Genomic DNA, 18894 nt, shown 5'->3' with positions numbered 1-18894 from the left:
TCAGATAAGCTAGTCTAGTTACGGCAGCTGTGCGAAGGGGCTGGAAATTGTGGTCGTAACAAAAATTGGCGACCTCGCCAAGATAGCTGGTAGTTTCTTAGCCACGTGGGAGAGAATTATTTGTTATTTGTGTGCCCACATTCAATTTGTGGTCGTAACAGAAATTGGCGACCTCGCCAAGATAGTTGGTAACTTCTTAGCCACGTGGGTGAGAGTTATTTGTCATTTGTGTGCCCACATTCAGTTTACGCCATAGAGGACAAGGTTGGTAGCAGGATTGACTCACGACCTGAGTCACCTGTCTCTGCTGGAAGTAGAAGTGTGGATTTAGCCTATTACTGTGTGAGGACACATACTCCGCATCCTTGGTGACTTTTCTCAAACCGAAGGTATATCTCAGGAGATGAGGTCTAAATTGGAGATGAGGAGTAGAGTTGAAAGCAGAGGAGGCTACAGAAGCTAAGAGAATGGAGACTGAGAAGGAGAGAGAAATGAGATGGCTTCAGTTAGAAGCAGAAGGCAAGAAAAGGAGAGTGAAAACTGAGAAGGCTAAAGAAGCCAGGAGACTAGAAGCAGAGAGGGAGGTGAGAGTACTGGAGGGTGAGGAGAAGGTGAGAATGTATGAGAGGAAGGAGGCTGAAAAGATTGGTATATTTGAGTTGGAGAAGACTCTAGTAGATGTTAATTCACCTCATGGCATGAAGAGAGGAGAAATAATTAAGGAGATAATTAATTCACACCATGGTTTGAATAGAGGTGAAGGAGTTAAGGAGGATACTGTCGAAAGCCAGATGGTGAAGAGTTTGAAGTTGATTCCTGAGTTCGATGAAAAGAAGGTGACAGAGTGGTTACGTGGAGTGGAGTGATTAGCCTCAGGAGAGATGGGTTAGCCTAGTGGAAAATATGTTAAAGGGCATTGGAAGCTTATGATAGGATGTCAGTTGAAGATTTGGAAAACTAAGATGAGTTTAAGGCCGACATCCTGAGAGCTTTTGAGTTGTAGCCAGAGCTTATGGGCTACAGTTCCATGGAGGAAAGAAGAGGACCAGTGACTCCTACCTTGAATGTGCTCGCTGGAGGAGATATTTGAAGAGTGGATTGTTGGCGAGCAGGCCACCTCTTAACGTAAGTTAAAGGAACTCAAGGTAATGGAGCAGTTTATTAATGTAGCCGAGAAGGAGTTCGCACCTCTGCTCCGGGAGAAGAGGTTCAAAAGCCTAAAGGAGGCAGCCAAGTGGACAAATGACTATATTTTGGTGCACCATCCAGTGCCACACTGGATTGGTGGTACGTCTGGCGGGCTCAGTGATGTTGTGTCTGGTGGCGTGGCTAGTGGCAGTTTGTGTGGCAGTTCACGCTTTAGTAGTGGGTTCAGCAATAAGTTGGGACAAGTAAGTCCAGTTAGTAATAAGTCTCCACCCAGCCCGCGACCTAGACAGTATGGGAGCATGCAACACAGTACTCCCTGTTATAGTATGCAGCTCATGTGCCATTATTGCAAGAATACTGAGCATTTTAAGTACAATTGCACAAAATTAGTAACAGCCCTTGCTTCCAAGACTCCCCAGAAGCTAGTTGATTTGATTGTGTCTCAGGGCCGGGACTAGCAGAGTGATGAAGTCTGGACTGTGGTTGTGAGAGTGAAAAGACCATCGTGGCCACCCCCATCGTCTGTTGATACCTCACCGTCCTCTGTGAGGTATGAATTAGACTGGTGCCGCCCTTTCTTGTGTCAGGGCAGTGTTGAAATCGATGGGGTTACGTATCGTGTCACTGTTTTGTGGGACAGTGCGGCACAGCAGTTGCTATGAAGGAATGTGACTGGAAGGCGAGTTGTCTCCACTCAGCCAGTGTAGTGCTGGGGAACTGGCGCCGCAGAGAGCTTCGCCACGGCAGAGATTATACTTTCATGCTCGCTAGTGACCGCAGAGGCGCGAGTGGGACTAGCAGAAAACCTGCCAGTATCTGTTGTCGATTTATTTCTAGGGAATGACCTGGCAGGTGGAAAAGTCTGGGTGCAGCTCCTATCCGCGGACGCCGATCCGGATGTGGAGGATGCTGACAGTGCTGACGCTGTTTGTTGTGTTATTTGCTCTAAGGTAATCCTGGATCCTGGATCATCCTGGATCTGTAACTCCTGGGGTTGACTGCAATAAGTCAGGAACACTACTAGAGGAACACAATAATGGTATTGATGCTACAGTGGTGGCAGAGTGCCCAGAGGCCTGCCCCATTACTGGCCAGGGTTTGCGAGAGTAAGAGTCGAACTCATCTGAGTCAGTGTGCAGGGGCTAACTGCACAACCGCAGAACCACTGCAGGAAGCACGACTTTGTTGAGAGTGTTACCGAGGGTGAAGCTAGAGCCTTGGATTTGAGTTGTTTGTATAATGGTTGCCTCAACTTGCGGAACCTCTCGGAGGTGACACACAGGCGGAGTTGCCACCAGGTGTTGAGGCTGTGGACGCCGATACTCAGTTTGGGCCCAAGCCAGTTGTGTCTGGTATGTCAGGGGTCGCTGCCGAAAGCGGGGAGACTCCTGACACTGTTGGGGAGGCGGGAGATTCCTCCCTTGTCGGGGTGCACCGGAGGTGGGGAGCAGGTTGCTCCCCTACTACGACCAGATACAGTGGGTGTTTGCTCACGCAGTGAGTCACCCGTGCTGGCAGCCGCTGCTAGCTGCCAGCGTAGCAAAGGAGGGTTCTGTCCCTCATGTATGAGTTGCCCCACTAATTGTCAAGGCAGGAATGGTTGCAAGGAGATTGAGGATCAGGGAGTTTGCTGAGAGCAACTATGTTATGAATAGCCGTAGGAGAGAGGAGGGCAGAGGTTTGTCGCTCCATTTTGATATGTCATCCGTACTTAAGGAGGCACGGGTGCTAGAAACATGTAGCGGCCTGGTGCTTGGTCGTTTCTGAGTCGGGGTGACTCGGGAGCATTCGGCGCACTTATGGTGGTCGAATGTGGCCAAGTTTGTTGAGTGTAACCGCGTGTGTCAGGCTGGCAAGCTTGACGACCTCTTGTCTGGGGCCCCTCTCCGTTGTGCTATGGCTCATGTTGTTTCCCCTGGTGTGGGGATTGTTTGTAATGTTGCTCGCCAAATTCCTCTTCTCGGGGCAAGTTATTATGATGTATTTAACGCGAGTGTTACGACGTTGTATAGGGAGGCAGCGCTAAGTAAGGCTGCCAAAGAGAGTTTGTTGCTCATCACTCGGGAATCATCCTCAGAGTTCCTGTGGGTTTAGTTGACCAAGTTCTTGTTAACTGTCAGATGCTGGACACGAACATCGTGTGTATGGGATTATGAATGTCTGATACCTCGAAGGAACAAGGTATCAGGGACCAGTGGGATTGACTAGCTGAGGTACACGTTGGCTGACCTCATGTTGGAGCAGAGGTTTCTTGATTTGTAATGGTCACTTGTGTTTGTTTTCCTCCGTGTGCGGAGATGGTTTTGCTGCGTCCTGGAAAGGAGCAGCCATCAGCTCGCTGTGGCGATACCTGTGTCATTGAGGGGCTGGCAGGAGCCATGAAATGTGATAGTAGTATTGTATCTGACAATGAGACTTAAACCTGGTCGTATCACACCTGGGAAGCACTATGTTTTTTTGTTAAGAGTAGCCAGATGGCACCTCTTAGTTTTACAGAGGAAGTGGAATTTTTGTTTTATCAGTTTTATGGAAGTGGCACGGAGGCCTCATGGAGCCACGAGCGAGAAAGTGGGATTGTCGTTATGTGCAATGAAGACCCAGAGATGAGGCTGATATGTTCTCCCGAGAGGATATTTGAGAAGGCCAGTGAGTCAGATTTGTCTGGCGGCCCGTGTAGAATAGTGTTTGCCTGGAAAATATTTTGCCTGGCGGTACCGTGATTTTGCACCAGGAGACTATGGTCACTGGTGGCTGCATCAAGTGTTGCAAGGATGTTGTGGTATGGTGACTGATGTTTGCACTGAATGGAAAAGATACTGAGGGAACAGGCTGTGCAGTGAGGAGGGAAGAGGTGAGAGTGGATGGAGAAGAAGTGAAGACAGAGGAGCGAGAAGACGACGGAGACACAGGAAACAGGAGACTGGGGAGCAGCTGTAGCTGCTGGAGAAAAGAGATGATTAAGATACCCTGCAGAAGAAAGCTTGCACACCAGTGTAGCATAGGAAATCACAGGTCAGAGATGGATATTGAAGGAGGAGTAGGACAAAAAAAAAAAAAAAAAGAAACAGCATATTAAGCAGCCTGAAGGAGGAGGTAGTTGGAGGGGCAGTCTCCTTTATTTTCTGTTGTTATAGTATTTAATTATATCAGTCTTGTATTCATTGATATTTTATAATTCGTTCGTTATTCTGCTTGAATGGATTGTTCCTAAAGTTTTTGTAAGCTTTTGTATATCTTCCGATTTTTTTTTTTTTTTGTTTTATGAGGGGACATGTTGCTAGCAGTGTGATAAAGTGATGTCTACGAGACAGAGAGAGAGAGAGAGAGAGAGAGAGAGAGAGAGAGAGAGAGAGAGAGAGAGAGAGAGAGAGAGAGAGTCCGCTGTTTGATGAATCTTTTCCCTGCTAGCAGTTAAATAAAATGTTTCTACTCCTCACCCAGTTCCCATCCCTATTTGATTTCAGTGCTTTCCCTATATCCCCTCTTCTTGATCCTTACATAGTTAATATCAGAAGAGTTGCCGTTGAAGACAAAATAATCAATTTGCCAGAGAGTGTTGCTAAGTATAATGGGTTCCATATCCAGAGAGATGACTCTCGGCTGACCGTGTGTGCAGGCCAAGCTTTGTCACAGTAAGAGGTGATTTACTCTCCTTGTCTGTGGTTGTGTCACTTGTTAGTGTACTTGTTTTATTAAATGCTACTGTGTCAGGGTATTGGAAGGTGCATGAATTGCAGAGGACTTTAGTGAATAGCTGAGTGAGGAATTTATTTTATCCTTAGGGCCTGCCAGGGTCTGCCATCCAGGAGTATGTAAATAACACTGCTCGGCTAGAGGCTATAATACGCCATTAGACAGTGGGAGTATTCGATATGAGAGCAGCCAGGTTTTATACCTCGGACATTATATGTGTCATTGTTCTTTGTAATTCTTTCTTTCCAGACATGATTGGCGATTCTTGCTCAGAAGGTGCAGTTAGTTGCAGTTGTTGTATTATTTCTTTATCAGTTGGTGGGTAAAACAGACTGGTGCCCTCATTAGTGTAACCTGGAATTACAACTAATTGTGAAGAGGGTACAGGAGTCACAAGACACCCTGTACATGCATATTTTATCCCTGTACTGAGTCCATGTACGAGGTAGCTCAAGGAAGCTAGTCCATTTCCGGCAGCTGTGGGAAGGGGCTGGAAATTGTGGTTATAACAATATATATATATATATATATATATATATATATATATATATATATATATATATATATATATATATATATATATATATATATACTCCCAGTGAGGTCTAAAGCACTGTTCAGAGGGTGCTGTGAACTTATCATTAAACCCAGCTGTGACCTCACTTAACGTTTCCCTTTGTGTCTCACAACACAAGGGGGCAGTCACAGCCTGCCCTCTAAACACAACTCTCTTCCTCCTCACAAAACTACAAGCACCTAATAACACACACACCCTTCACCCAAAAATTTTAAAATCATCATGGCGACTCCTACACCAGCCTCGGAGTCCCAATCTGGGGAGGGGACCATAAATGTCCCCAGGTCGGACTGCCTTTCTGTCGACGACCCTAAGTGTCTTGACACCCCCCTCAACTTTTTCTTCATTAACTTCTGCAACATTCGCGGTCTAAGATATAATTTTCAATCTGTAGAACACCACCTCTCCTCTACTAAACCTCATCTTCTTTTCCTCACTGAAACTCAGGTGTCTCAGGCAACTGACAGTAGCCCCTTTTCTGTTCCCTCCTACTTTCTCTATCCTCATTTTCGATCCAAAGCTGGATGCTGCGTTTATGTGCGCAATGACTTAACCTGCTCTCGTGCCCACGCTCTTGAATCTTCCGAGTTTTCCACCATCTGGCTACGACTACAGAGTCACTCTCATACTAAATTTATCTATGCTGTATACCTCTCTCCTAACTCCTCTGACTATAAGAAATTCTTTGACTACTTAACTTCCAAAGTGGAGCACATTCTGACCCTCTTCCCTTTTGCAGAGATCTCCATTCTTGGACACTTCAATGTTCACCACCAGCTTTGGCTTTCCTCTCCCTTCACTGACCATCCTGGTGAACTAGCCTACAACTTTGCTATCCTCCATGACCTAGAGCAATTGGTGCAACACCCTACTCGTATTCCTGACCGTCTTGGAGATACGCCCAACATTCTTGACCTTTTCCTGACCTCTAATCCTTCTGCTTATGCTGTCACCCTTTGTTCTCCGTTGGGCTCCTCCAATCACAATCTCATATATTTATCTTGTCCTATCACTCCAATCCCTCCTCAGGATCCCCCTAAGCGAAGGTGCCTCTGGCATTTTGCCTCTGTTAGTTGGGGGGACCTAAAGAGGTATTTTGCTGATTTTCCTTGGAATGACTACTGCTTCCGTGTCAGAGACCCGTCTTTGTGTGCTGAGCGCATAACAGAGGTGATAGTGTCTGGCATGGAGGCGTACATTCCTCACTCTTCTTCTCGTCCTAAACCTTCTAAACCTTGGTTTAACACAGCTTGTTCTCGTGCTATACATGATAGAGAAGTGGCCCACAAAAGGTACTTAAGTTTTCCATCACCAGAATCTCATGAACTTTATATTTCTGCCCGGAACCATGCCAAGTCTGTTCTCCAACTAGCCAAAAACTCCTTCATTAACAGAAAATGTCAAAACCTTTCAAGATCTAACTCCCCTCGTGATTTCTGGCATCTAGCCAAAAATATCTCCAATAACTTTGCTTCTTCTTCTTTCCCTCCTCTACTTCAACCAGATGGCACCACTGCTATCACATCTATTTCTAAAGCTGAACTCTTTGCTCAACCCTTTGCTAAAAACTCTACCTTGGACGATTCTGGGCTTGTTCCACCCTCTCCTCCACCCTCTGACTACTTCATGCCACATATTAAAATTCTTCGCGATGATGTTTTCCATGCCCTCGCTGGCCTAAACCCTCGGAAGGCTTATGAACCTGATGGGGTCCCTCCTATTGTTCTCCGAAACTGTGCCTCCGTGCTTGCACCTTGCCTAGTCAAACTCTTTCAGCTCTGTCTGTCAACATCTACCTTTCCTTCTTGCTGGAAGTTTGCCTACATTCAACCTGTTCCTAAAAAGGGTGACCGCTCTAATCCCTCAAACTACCGTCCTATTGCTTTAATTTCCTGCTTATCTAAATTTTTTTAATCTATCCTCAACAGGAAGATTCTTAAACATCTATCACTTCACAACCTTCTATCTGATCGCCAGTATGGGTTCCGTCAAGGCCGTTCTACTGGTGATCTTCTGGCTTTCCTTACTGAGTCTTGGTCATCCTCTTTTAGAGATTTTGGTGAAACTTTTGCTGTTGCCTTGGACATATCAAAAGCCTTTGATAGAGTCTGGCACAAAGCTTTGATTTCCAAACTACCCTCCTACGGTTTCTATCCTTCTCTCTTTAACTTCATCTCAAGTTTCCTTTCTGACCGTTCTATTGCTGCTGTGGTAGACGGTCACTGTTCTTCTCCTAAATCTATTAACAGTGGTGTTCCTCAGGGTTCTGTCCTATCACCCACTCTCTTCTTATTATTCATTAATGATCTTCTAAACCAAACTTCTTGTCCTATCCACTCCTACACTGATGATACCACTCTGCACTTTTCCACGTCTTTTCATAGACGTCCAACCCTTCAGGAGGTAAACATAATATTATTATCACACAGGGAAGCCACAGAACGCCTGACTTCTGATCTTTCTAAAATTTCTGATTAGGGCAGAGCAAACTTGGTATTGTTCAAAGCCTCAAAAACTCAATTTCTCCATCTATCAACTCGACACAACCTTCCAGACAACTATCCCCTCTTCTTCAATGACACTCAACTGTCCCCCTCTTCTACACTGAACATCCTCGGTCTGTCCTTTATTTATAATCTGAACTGGAAACTTCACATCTCATCTCTAGCTAAAACAGCTTCTATGAAGTTAGGCGTTCTGAGACGTCTCCGCCAGTTTTTCTCACCCCCCCCAGCTGCTAACTCTGTACAAGAGCCTTATCCGTCCATGTATGGAGTATGCTTCACATGTCTGGGGGGTTCCACTCATACTGCTCTTCTAGACAGGGTGGAATCAAAAGCTTTTCGTCTCATCAACTCCTCTCCTCTAACTGACTGTCTTCAGCCTCTCTCTCACCGCCGCAATGTTGCATATCTAGCTGTCTTCTACCGCTATTTTCATGCTAACTGCTCTTCTGATCTTGCTAACTGCATGCCTCCCCTCCTTCCGCGGCCTCGCTGCACAAGACTTTCTTCTTTCTCTCACCCCTATTCTGTCCACCTCTCTAACGCAAGAGTTAACCAGTATTCTCAGTCATTCATCCCTTTCTCTGGTAAACTCTGGAACTCCCTGCCTGCTTCTGTATTTCCACCTTCCTATAACTTGAATTTCTTCAAGAGGGAGGTTTCAAGACACTTATCCACCAATTTTTGACCACTGCTTTGACCCTTTTATTGGACTGGCATTTCAGTGGGCATTTTTTCTATTAGATTTTTGTTGCCCTTGGCCAGTATCCTTCCTACATAAAAAAAAAAAAAAAAAAAAAATATATATATATATATATATATATATATATATATATATATATATATATATATATATATATATATATATATATATATATATATATATATATATATTGAGGCGCGCGGCGCAACAACGACGTAACCGAGAAATGGAAGTTTCGAGAAAAACGCGCTCAAAGTTAAACACTGATTGCGCACAATAGGATACCCTTAAATAAGTAAGTATTATACATCATTTGAAAGGTCTTGGGTAGTTCTGTTTGGGGATGTAGGTTTCGAAGTGATAGGTGACGATTTTGGGTGGATGACTTACGCGTTAATTAACGCGTATACCGTAGGTAATAATTTTTTTTCCCGATATTGTTTTCATTTGTTAATAATGTGTTAGAGCCTATTACACATAGTATTAGGTGAAAGTTTCATGAAGATTGGTACATAAATAAATTTTTTATGATTTTTTTTCCGAGCGTAAAAAATAAAACTTACTCATTACCGGCACGTTATTACTCCTACCATAACTTTGACGTCCTGCTATGACTAACAGTGTGTAATGCTGATAATTTTATGTTTGTGCATGCATTCTGGTAAGTATTAATGGAAAGCCGCTATGTCAAGAACATTATGAAGAAACGAATTTTTTTTTTTTTTTTTTTGTATTCAATGAATATAGTTGGCTCTCATCCTTTACACTGGCTTGAGACAGTTAAGTTGATTACCAGGATACGTCTGTTTGATCCTGGCAATGCCCTTAGCGGATTTACCAACCCTTTAAATCCCCCTTCAACCCACTAAGTCGGGTTGACTGGGGATTTAAAAAATTTACGTAAGGCTGGTGGCCACAGCAAGATGCTGTGACACTTTCGTCTGCACTCTAGTAGCCATAGTTGCGTAAAGAGTCACGAGAAAGGTAGCGTGCGTCTGTGCTCGGGCGTGTTAAAGGGCAGAGTGGATGAGCACATGGTGAGTGTGTTGTCATCATGGCAACGGCGCTGGTAAACATGGCAGCGGTGCTGTGATTGGCTCGCCCGCGCCGGGCGGCTGCAACCGCGCCGCTGATTGGCCATACGCACGTGAGGCTGGGAGGAGCAGGTTGCGTCGTTGTTGTACCGCTTTCGAGATGTTAGTCCAGAGAAATTTTCTCCGCACTACGCTCGACTTTGAGCCTTAGTACAGGTGCTTAGATGGTCGAATATGACTTGGCCGACATCACCACGAGACTTTTACACACCCTTCTACCACACGGAGCAGGCAAAAACACGAAATCTCAAATTTCACGGTTACGTCGTTGTTGCGCCGCGCGCCTCAATTATATATATATATATATATATATATATATATATATATATATATATATATATATATATATATATATATATATATATATATATATATATATATATATATATATATATATATATATATATATATATATATATATATATTTTTTTTTTTTCTCACCTTTTCTCACCAGACGCAAGGTAGGCAATGCCTGTCAGTGTCCGGCCTCTACGAATCTTCTCCAAAGGTCTCTATCCATGAAATCCTCATCTCTGGTTATTTCTTGTAGATTTCTTCCTCTTCGTTCAGTAGCTTCTTCAACTCCCTGCATCCATCGCTTCCTAGGTCGTCCCACCGGCCTCCTGCCTAGAGGAACCCATTCCAGAAACTTCCTTGCGTATCTTGTATCTTCCATTCTTCGGACATGTCCATACCATCTCAATTTGTTCTTTTCAATTATCTTCAGTAATATATATATATATATATATATATATATATATATATATATATATATATATATATATATATATATATATATATATATATATATATGACACAACCTTCCAGACAACTATCCCCTCTTCTTCAATATGTATATATATATATATATATATATATATATATATATATATATATATATATATATATATATATATATATATATATATATATATATATATATATATATATATATATATTGTTACCAATACAACTCCAAACCCTTCACAAAGCTGCCACATCTGGACTAGCTTCCCTGAACCACCTCCTATGTGGACTCACTGGACTCAGTTCGCTCCTGGCTCCGTGAAGCTTCTGTATTACACTCATAAAACTGATTAAAGAAAAATGCTACTTCCTTGGCAAAACTAATAGGTGCCATCTGGCCGCTCTTAACAAAACAAAATTCTTCCCGTGTATGACAAAACCAAGACTGCGTCTCAATGTCAGGTACAACACTACTATCACTCTGCACATCTCCTACTGGCCCCTTGATGACACAAGTATCGCCACATCGAGCTAATGGCTGCTCTTCTCTAGGACGCAGCACACCCATCCCCGCACACGGAGCGAAACAAACTCACGTGGCCATCACAAAAGCAACAAACCCTGGCTCCAACATGAGCCTACCAGCGTGCCTCTAGGCCAACCCCACTGGTCCCAGATGGCAAACCATCATACAAACGACCCAATTCCAACACTCCAGTCTCACCCTTGTCAACACTCTCTACAGTCATGTGCTTTTTGTGGTGGTTCTGGGCTCTTGCAGTCTGCCCCAGCACACTGACTTAAAAATGAGTCCAACTCTGACTCGTCAAAATCCTGACCAGCTCTGGGCACTCTTCCCCCACTGTGGCATCAAGACAAACACACCCTTTGTGGTGGCCCCGCTTTACTACAGTTCGTCCCTGGAGTCACAGATCCCACAGGCACCTGACGCCGATGTGCTTGCCTCGCCTTAGGACGAGTAATAACAGAACTAATAGAGTTAGCAACATCAGCAGCTTCCACATCGGCGTCCATGTATGGGGACTACACCCAGACTCTTCCACCTGCCAGGTCATTCCTCTGCATTCTCATTCATTCTCCGCTAATGACACCCACGCTTCCATAGTAACCAGCGGGCATAACAGCCTAATCTCCGCCGTGGCGAAGTTCTCCGCGGCGCCAATTCCCCGGCACTACACAGGCTGATCGGAGACAACTGGTCTCACAGTATCTCTCAAATCTGTAGCGGGGTACTCAACCCGATCAATCTCAATAGTGCCCTAACACAAGAAAGGACAGCAACAGTCTAATTCAGATCTTACAGAGGACGGTGAGGTACCTACAGATCAGGGGGCGGCCTTTCCACCCTCACAAAGAAACACAGCCCAGATCTCGCCACTCGGCTGATCCCAGGCTTGGGACACAATCAAATCAACCGGCTTCTGGGGTGTTCTGGAAGCAGTGGTGGACCTTAACTTTGGGCAGTTATACTAAAAATGCCTAGTATTCTTGCAATAATGTCACATGGGCTACATACTATAACACGGAGTGCTGCGTTGCGTTGTTGTTATTACCAACAGGGCTAACTCGCCCCGACTTATTACTGGAGCCACTGTAACGTGGACTCCTAGATAAACTGGCATAGGTCATGCAACCAGACACATCACTGGGCCCACAAGACGTACCACCAATCCAACGTGGCACAGGCCGCTGCGCCAACATGTGGTCATCTCTTTTGAGGCCAGTCAGATTTGGAAGCCTTCTTCTCGAATCACCTGAACCATTTGGTTACCTTCTCATCAAACTCTGGTATTAATTTCAAACTTCTCACCATCTGGCTTTCTACAGTATTCACCTTAACTCCTTTCCTCAAGCCATGAGGTGAATTAACTTCAATCCTTATCTGCTTCAAGAAACCTTAGCTCTTTCTCTTGTCTAAGGAATCAAGCCTTCTCCTCAGTCTCAAGCCTCTTAGCTTCCCTCTCGACTTCGAACCTCTTGCCTCCTCTAGCCTCCTCAGACTTCAATTTCCTTTCCTTGGCTTCTGATTCCAGCTCCATTCTTCTCATCCGTAATATGAATCTCAATTCCTCAGACATGCCTTCGGTCTCGGGGAAGCCACCAACGATGCGGGCAGGGCTAACACGTCCATGGACGCTTGTTGTGGGACTAGGTGTCCTCGCACCGAACTGGCTAAATCTACACTGCTGCTTCCAGCACAGGCAGGAGACTCAGGTCGCGAGTCACTCCTACCTTGCCCTCCATGGCTTACACTGAATCTGGGCACACACAGGGCAACTAACAACAAGCAACTGTCTCCCACACATGGCGACGAAGCTTCCAGCTACCCTGGTGAAGTCGCCAATTTCAATTTTGTACACAATTCCCAGCCCCTTTAAAAAGCTGCTGCACTTGGACTAGCTTCCTTAAAACACCTCTTACGTGGACTCAGTGCAAGGCTCAGATATGGATGTAAAGGGTCCCTTGTGACTCCTGGACACTTTTGACAATAGTCGTAGCGCCAGATCATGCTAACTGAAGTCGTCAGCCTGTTTTACTCACCTACAAACAAGGGAAATACTCTAACAACAATAAATTCCCACATTTGTGAAAGGATCGACAACCACGTCTTGACCAACATGGTCAAGGTATAAAACCTTGCTAGACAACCGACCCTTGTAACAAATCCTCTCACTGTTCAACAGCGTGTTATAGCCTCAAACCGAGTAGTGTCGTTTTCTACCTCCTAGACGGCAGTCCTTCTCAGGCCCTGAGGAGGAAGTAAAGTTCACTACACGGCTAATTACTTAAGTCCTTTGTCGCTGATTAGCTTCAGCCAACAGTAGCATTTAACACGAGCTCACTAACAAACTACAAACAAGTGCCCACGAACACACAGGAGGGTCATTCACCGCTCACTGTACAAGAATTCGGCCCGCACATACACACAGCCAAGGAGTTGCTTCCCTGGGTATGGAGTGTGTTATACACAACTACACTCCCTGGCAGGCTACTAAGTAGACTACTATACTACGTAAGTAGGCACTAATGAGGTCGCCAGTATGTTTATTCCACCCACAGACCAGGAAACAATACAACCACCACAACCAATTCCACCAGTTGAACAAGGTTTTTCAGCCACTTTCTAGAGAAAGACAATTTTAACGAGCGATACATATAGGGTCAAAGTACAAAACGCTTTGAACAGAGCCTAAGGATGGAGTAAATTTTCTCAATGCAGCGGTTAACTTAGAATTTTCTGCGGTCAAGCACGCTCCAGGACCATAACTAGCAGAAGCATTTAACAAAACTTGTACACAGACAGTGTCACGAATACGGATAAGTGCCTACAAACAAACAGGAGGGTAATTAATCTCTCACTGTAACAAAGCTCGGCTAGCACACACAGGCAGCCAATGAATTACGTCCCTGATATCTGGTGTGTAACAGATTAACTACACTCTCAGGCAGGCTAATATGGAGACTCCTAAGCTATCCAAACAGGACGGAAAGTACGGTGGTAATTACTCAATTATCGCCTTAAAGCAATTAGGAAGGAGGCGGTAATCACCTGCCGAAACGATAATATATAATTAATCCCAGTGAGATCTAAGGCACTCGCTCAGGGAGTGCTGTGAATTCGTCATTAAACCCAGCTGTGACCTCAATGAACGTTTCCCTTTGTGTCTCCCAACATAAAGGGGTAGGCACAGCCTGCCCTCTTAAGACAACTCTGTTCCTTTACACAATACTACATGCAACTAATTAGACACACACACTTCACTCAAAATTCAAAATTATCATGGCGACTCCTACACCAGCCTCGGAACCTCCATCTGGGGAGAAGACCATAAATGTCCCCAGGTCGGGCTGCTCTTCTGGTGTCGACCTTAAGTGTCTTGACACCCCCCAACTTTTTCTTCATTAACTTATGCAACATTCGCGGTCTTACACCTAATATTCAATTTATAGAACACCACCTCTGCTCTATTAAACTTCATCTCCTTCATCACCTAACTCCTCTGACTATAAGAAATCCTTTGACAATTTAACTTCTAAAGTGGAGGACATTCTGACTCTTCCCTTTTTTGCAGAGATCTCCATTCTTGGAGACCACCATATTTGGCTTTCCTCTCCCCTCACTGACCATCCTGGTGAACTAGCCTTGAATTATGCTATCCTCCACGATCTAGTCTAGAGCAATTGGTGCAACAACCTACTCGTATTCTTGATCATCTTGGAGATACGCCCAACATTCTTGAACTTTTCCTAGCCTCTAATCCTTCTGCTTATGCTGTTACCCTCTCTTCTCCGCTGGGCTCCTCCGATCATACTCTTATATCTATATCTTGCCCTATCGCTCCAGTCTCTCCTCAGGATCCCTCTAAGTGGAGGTGCCTCTGGCGTTTTGCCTTTTGCTAGTTGGAGGGATCTGAGGAAGTATATTTCTGATTTTACTTGGAATGACTACTGCTTCCGTGTCAGAGATCCGTCTCTGTGTGCCGAGCGCACAACGGAGGTGATAGTGTCTGGCATGGAGGCCTACATTCCTCACTCTTTTCTCGACTTAAACCTTCCAAACCTTGGTTTAACAATGGATGTAACTCACCTTCTGACTTCTGGCATCTAGCCAAAAACACTTCAATAACTTTGTTTCTACTTCTCTCTCTCCTTTATTACAACCAGATGGCACCACCGCTATAAGATTTATCTCTAAAGCTGAACTCTTCGCTCAAACCTTTGCTAAAAACTCCACTTTAGACGATTCAGGGCTTGTTCCTCTCTCTCCTCCACCCTCTGACTACTTTATTCTACCTATTAAAATTCTTCACAATAATGTTTTCCATGCCCTCGCTGGCCTAAACCCTCGGAAAGGTTTATGAACCCTCCTATTGTTCTCCGAAGCTGCGCCTTCGTGATTGCACCTTGCCAAGTCAAACTCTTTCAACTCTGTCAACATTTAACTTTCATTCTTGTTAGAAGTTTGCCTACATTCAGCCTGTTCCTAAAAAGGGTGACCGTTCTAATCCCTCAAACTACTGTCCAATTGCTCTAACTTCTTGCCTGTCTAAAGTTTTTGAATTTATATTCAAGAGCAAGATTCTTAAACATCTATCATTTCACAACCTACTATCTGATCGCCAGTATGGGTTTCGTTAAGGCCGCTGTACAAGTGATCTTTTGGCTTTCCTTATTAAGTCATGGTCCTTCTCTTTTAGGAATTTTGGTGAAGCTTTTGCCGTTGGCTTAGATATATCAAAAGCTTTTTGCTATTTTTTTTTTTTTTAGCTGCTGTACAGGTGTACAGCTGCTGCTGTACAGCTGCTGTAACTCTGTACAGGGGCCTTATCTGCTTTTTTGTCTCACTAATTCCTTTCTTCTAACTGACTGTATTCAGCCTCATTCTCACCACCTCAATTTTGCATCTCTTGATATTGTATCAACATGCTAACTGCTGTTTTGGTCTTGCTAACTGCATGCCTTCCCTCCCGCAGCTACGTTTGCGTGTTTCTGTATTTTCACGTTCCTATGACTTGAACTCCTTCAAGAAGGAGCTTTTAGTGCACTTATCCTTCAGTTTTTGACTACTACTTTGTACCATATTCTTGGACTGATATTTCAGTGGGCCTTTGAAATACTGAGAAAATGGCTTGTCAGGAGCTCAAACCCTTTTCTCATGTTTTCGCCGCGCGGTACATTCAACCATAGTTTAACAAGTAGTCGTGCTTCCCCACTCACACCATGTGAATGTAAATCGCTCTGTGAGAAGAAAGATGCAGTAAACCCATTAGACTTCACGAGTTTTTTTTTTTTTTTTTCTTTTTCAATACTAGGTAATATGTTGTGTTATTCAGTCATTACATAAAGAAAGAAAATTCCACTGTGTTAAGGTTAATAATGAAAAAAAAACTCAGGATAGCTGAATCCTTGTTAATTAATCAACATCAAAATTGTTAATATTTATTAATTACGTAAAATGTTGCACTATGCTTACAAGTTATTCACTTTTATATACCAATTACGGATTATTAAATATTATAATACACTGATGTACTGTAATTCCCTGCAGATAAGTAATAAACATTGTAACCTTTCTGTTATATAAGTAATTGAGAAAAAAAAACCTAGTTATCTCCGTAACGATCCCTCAGGTAATGCTCTAGTTCATTTCCTTTACCACATAAGCAACCATCCTCATATGCGATGTGAATAATGATTTTTCTTTTTTTCTTTTTTCGTAGATGAACTCATATAGATTATACAATGACTTGCTGAACACTATCAGCCTAAAGGACGATGCAATGGCTGTGTCCCGTTTACTCTGTGAAGGTGCCCCTTTGGAACCTGTGGACGGTTTCTCCATCTCTGCCTTACACCTGGCCGTCACTACCGACCGCAGTGAAACAGTCGGTCTCCTGCTAGCAAGAGGAGCATCGCTTGTCCAAAGAATCAATGGCCTCAACCTGTTACAACTGGCATGGCACAGTCCTGACACCACCCCAGGCATGCTTGCCACTGTCACGAGCGTAAGTTTTCACAAATATTACTGAAAAAAATAAATTAGTTTTATAAATCATCATATTAATAGATATGTACATACACACAATGCACTTAAGTGTATAAATTATATCAATGATGTAATACAAAAATAATAGAAAAATAAATTACTATGAATTACCATTTCTACTACTACTACTACTACTACTACTACTACTACTACTACTACTACTATTACTACTACTACCACTACTACTACTACTACTACTACTACTATTACTACTACTACTACTACTATTACTACTACTACTACTGCTATTACTACTACTACTACTACTACTACTACTAATAATAATAATAATAATAATAATAATAATAATAATAACAATAATAATAATAATACTCTACTATTACAATAACTACTACTACTACTACTACTACTACTACTACTACTACTAATAATAATAATAATAATAATAACAATAATAATAGTAACATCAACAACGACAACAACAACAACAACAACAACAACAACAACAACAACAACAACAACAATAGCAGCAGGATCAGCAGCAGCAGTAGGAACAACAACAACAACAACAACAACAACAACAACAACAACAATAAAAATAATAATAATAATAATAATAATAATAACATCCATATACCAAGCTGTATCCAGTAAAAACGGGAGTAGCCAAGACACGGCACACAATTTTCACATTCATACCCATGGACATGACTCTCTTAGCCTTTTATCAGTCACACAGCTTGGTCAGTTTGATCCAAGTACCCTCCCATACTACACACCTATGGAAGACCACGTTGAGTGGCACCACTTTCCGAGGTCGCAGAATTGCGTCACGTACTCTCTATTTGCTTCTATCACGCACAATCATCGATAGAATGAGTGCAAAATGAAAGGATGACAACGATAATAATATTAATAATAATAATAATTCATTATCATTATTTTTATTATTATTATTATTATTATTATTATTATTATTATTATTATTATTATTATTATTATTATTGTTGTTGTTGTTGTTGTTGTTATTATTAGTATTAGTATTAGTATCATGCGTACAGCGAGATTAGGCGATATAAAGTGAAAGAAGAAATGGGAACGATTTTTTTTTTTTTTTTATGTAGGAGGGACACTGGCCAAGGGCAACAAAAATCGAAAAAAAAAAAAAATCCACTCAGATGCCAGTTCCAGAATAGGGTCCTAAGTGGTAGTCAAAAATTGAAGGATAAGTGTCTTGAAACCTCCCTCTTGGAGGGATTCAAGTCATAGGAAGGTGGAAATGCAGAAGCAGGCAGGGAGTTCCAGAGTTTACCAGAGAAAGGGATAAATGATTGAAAATACTGGTTAACTTTTGCATTAGAGAGGTTAGCAGAATAGGGGTGAGAGAGGCCGCGGGAGGAAGGTAGGCATGCAGTTAGCAAGATCAGAAGAGCAGTTAGCATGAAAATAGCGGTAGAAGATAGCTAGAGATGCAACATTGCAGCGATGAGAGAGAGGCTGAAGACAGTCAGTTAGAGGAGAGGAGTTGATTAGACGAGAAACTTTTGATTCCACTTTTTTAGAAGAGCAGTATGAGTGGAACCCTTCCCCTCAGACATGTGAAGCATACTCCATACATGGAAGGATAAGGCCCCTATACAGAGTTAACAGCTGGGGGCCGGGGGGTGAGAAAAACTGGCGAAGAAGTCTCAGAACGCCTAACCTCATAGAAGGTGTTTTAGGTAGAGATAAGATGTGAAGTTTCCAGTTTAGATTATAAGTAAAGGAGAGACCGGGATGTTCAATGTAGAAGAGGGGGACAGTCAAGTGTCATTGAAGAAGAGGGGATAGTTGTCTGGAAGGCTGTGTTGAGTTGATAGATGGAGGAATAGAGTTTTGAGATAATGAAGAGAGAGAGA

The 18894-nt window shown here is 43.1% G+C and overlaps 1 protein-coding gene across 4 annotated transcripts in view; it reads left to right on the top strand.

Annotated features, from left to right (window-relative positions):
• The window catches only part of LOC135090826 (serine/threonine-protein phosphatase 6 regulatory ankyrin repeat subunit C-like), a 203516-nt gene that overhangs the window by 134692 nt on the left and 49930 nt on the right, over positions 1 to 18894 (top strand). For all 4 annotated transcript variants that reach the window (XM_063987912.1, XM_063987910.1, XM_063987911.1 and 1 more), the window contains one exon: positions 16710 to 16994. In XM_063987912.1, the coding sequence (XP_063843982.1) occupies positions 16710 to 16994 (285 nt within the window). The remainder of the gene's footprint in view (positions 1 to 16709; positions 16995 to 18894) is intronic.

The sequence above is a fragment of the Scylla paramamosain genome, chromosome 36 (genome assembly GCF_035594125.1).
Source record: "Scylla paramamosain isolate STU-SP2022 chromosome 36, ASM3559412v1, whole genome shotgun sequence".
NCBI lineage: Eukaryota > Metazoa > Arthropoda > Malacostraca > Decapoda > Portunidae > Scylla > Scylla paramamosain.
The sequence above is the reverse complement of the archived record's forward strand: the minus strand, read 5'-3'. Positions and strand labels throughout refer to the sequence as shown.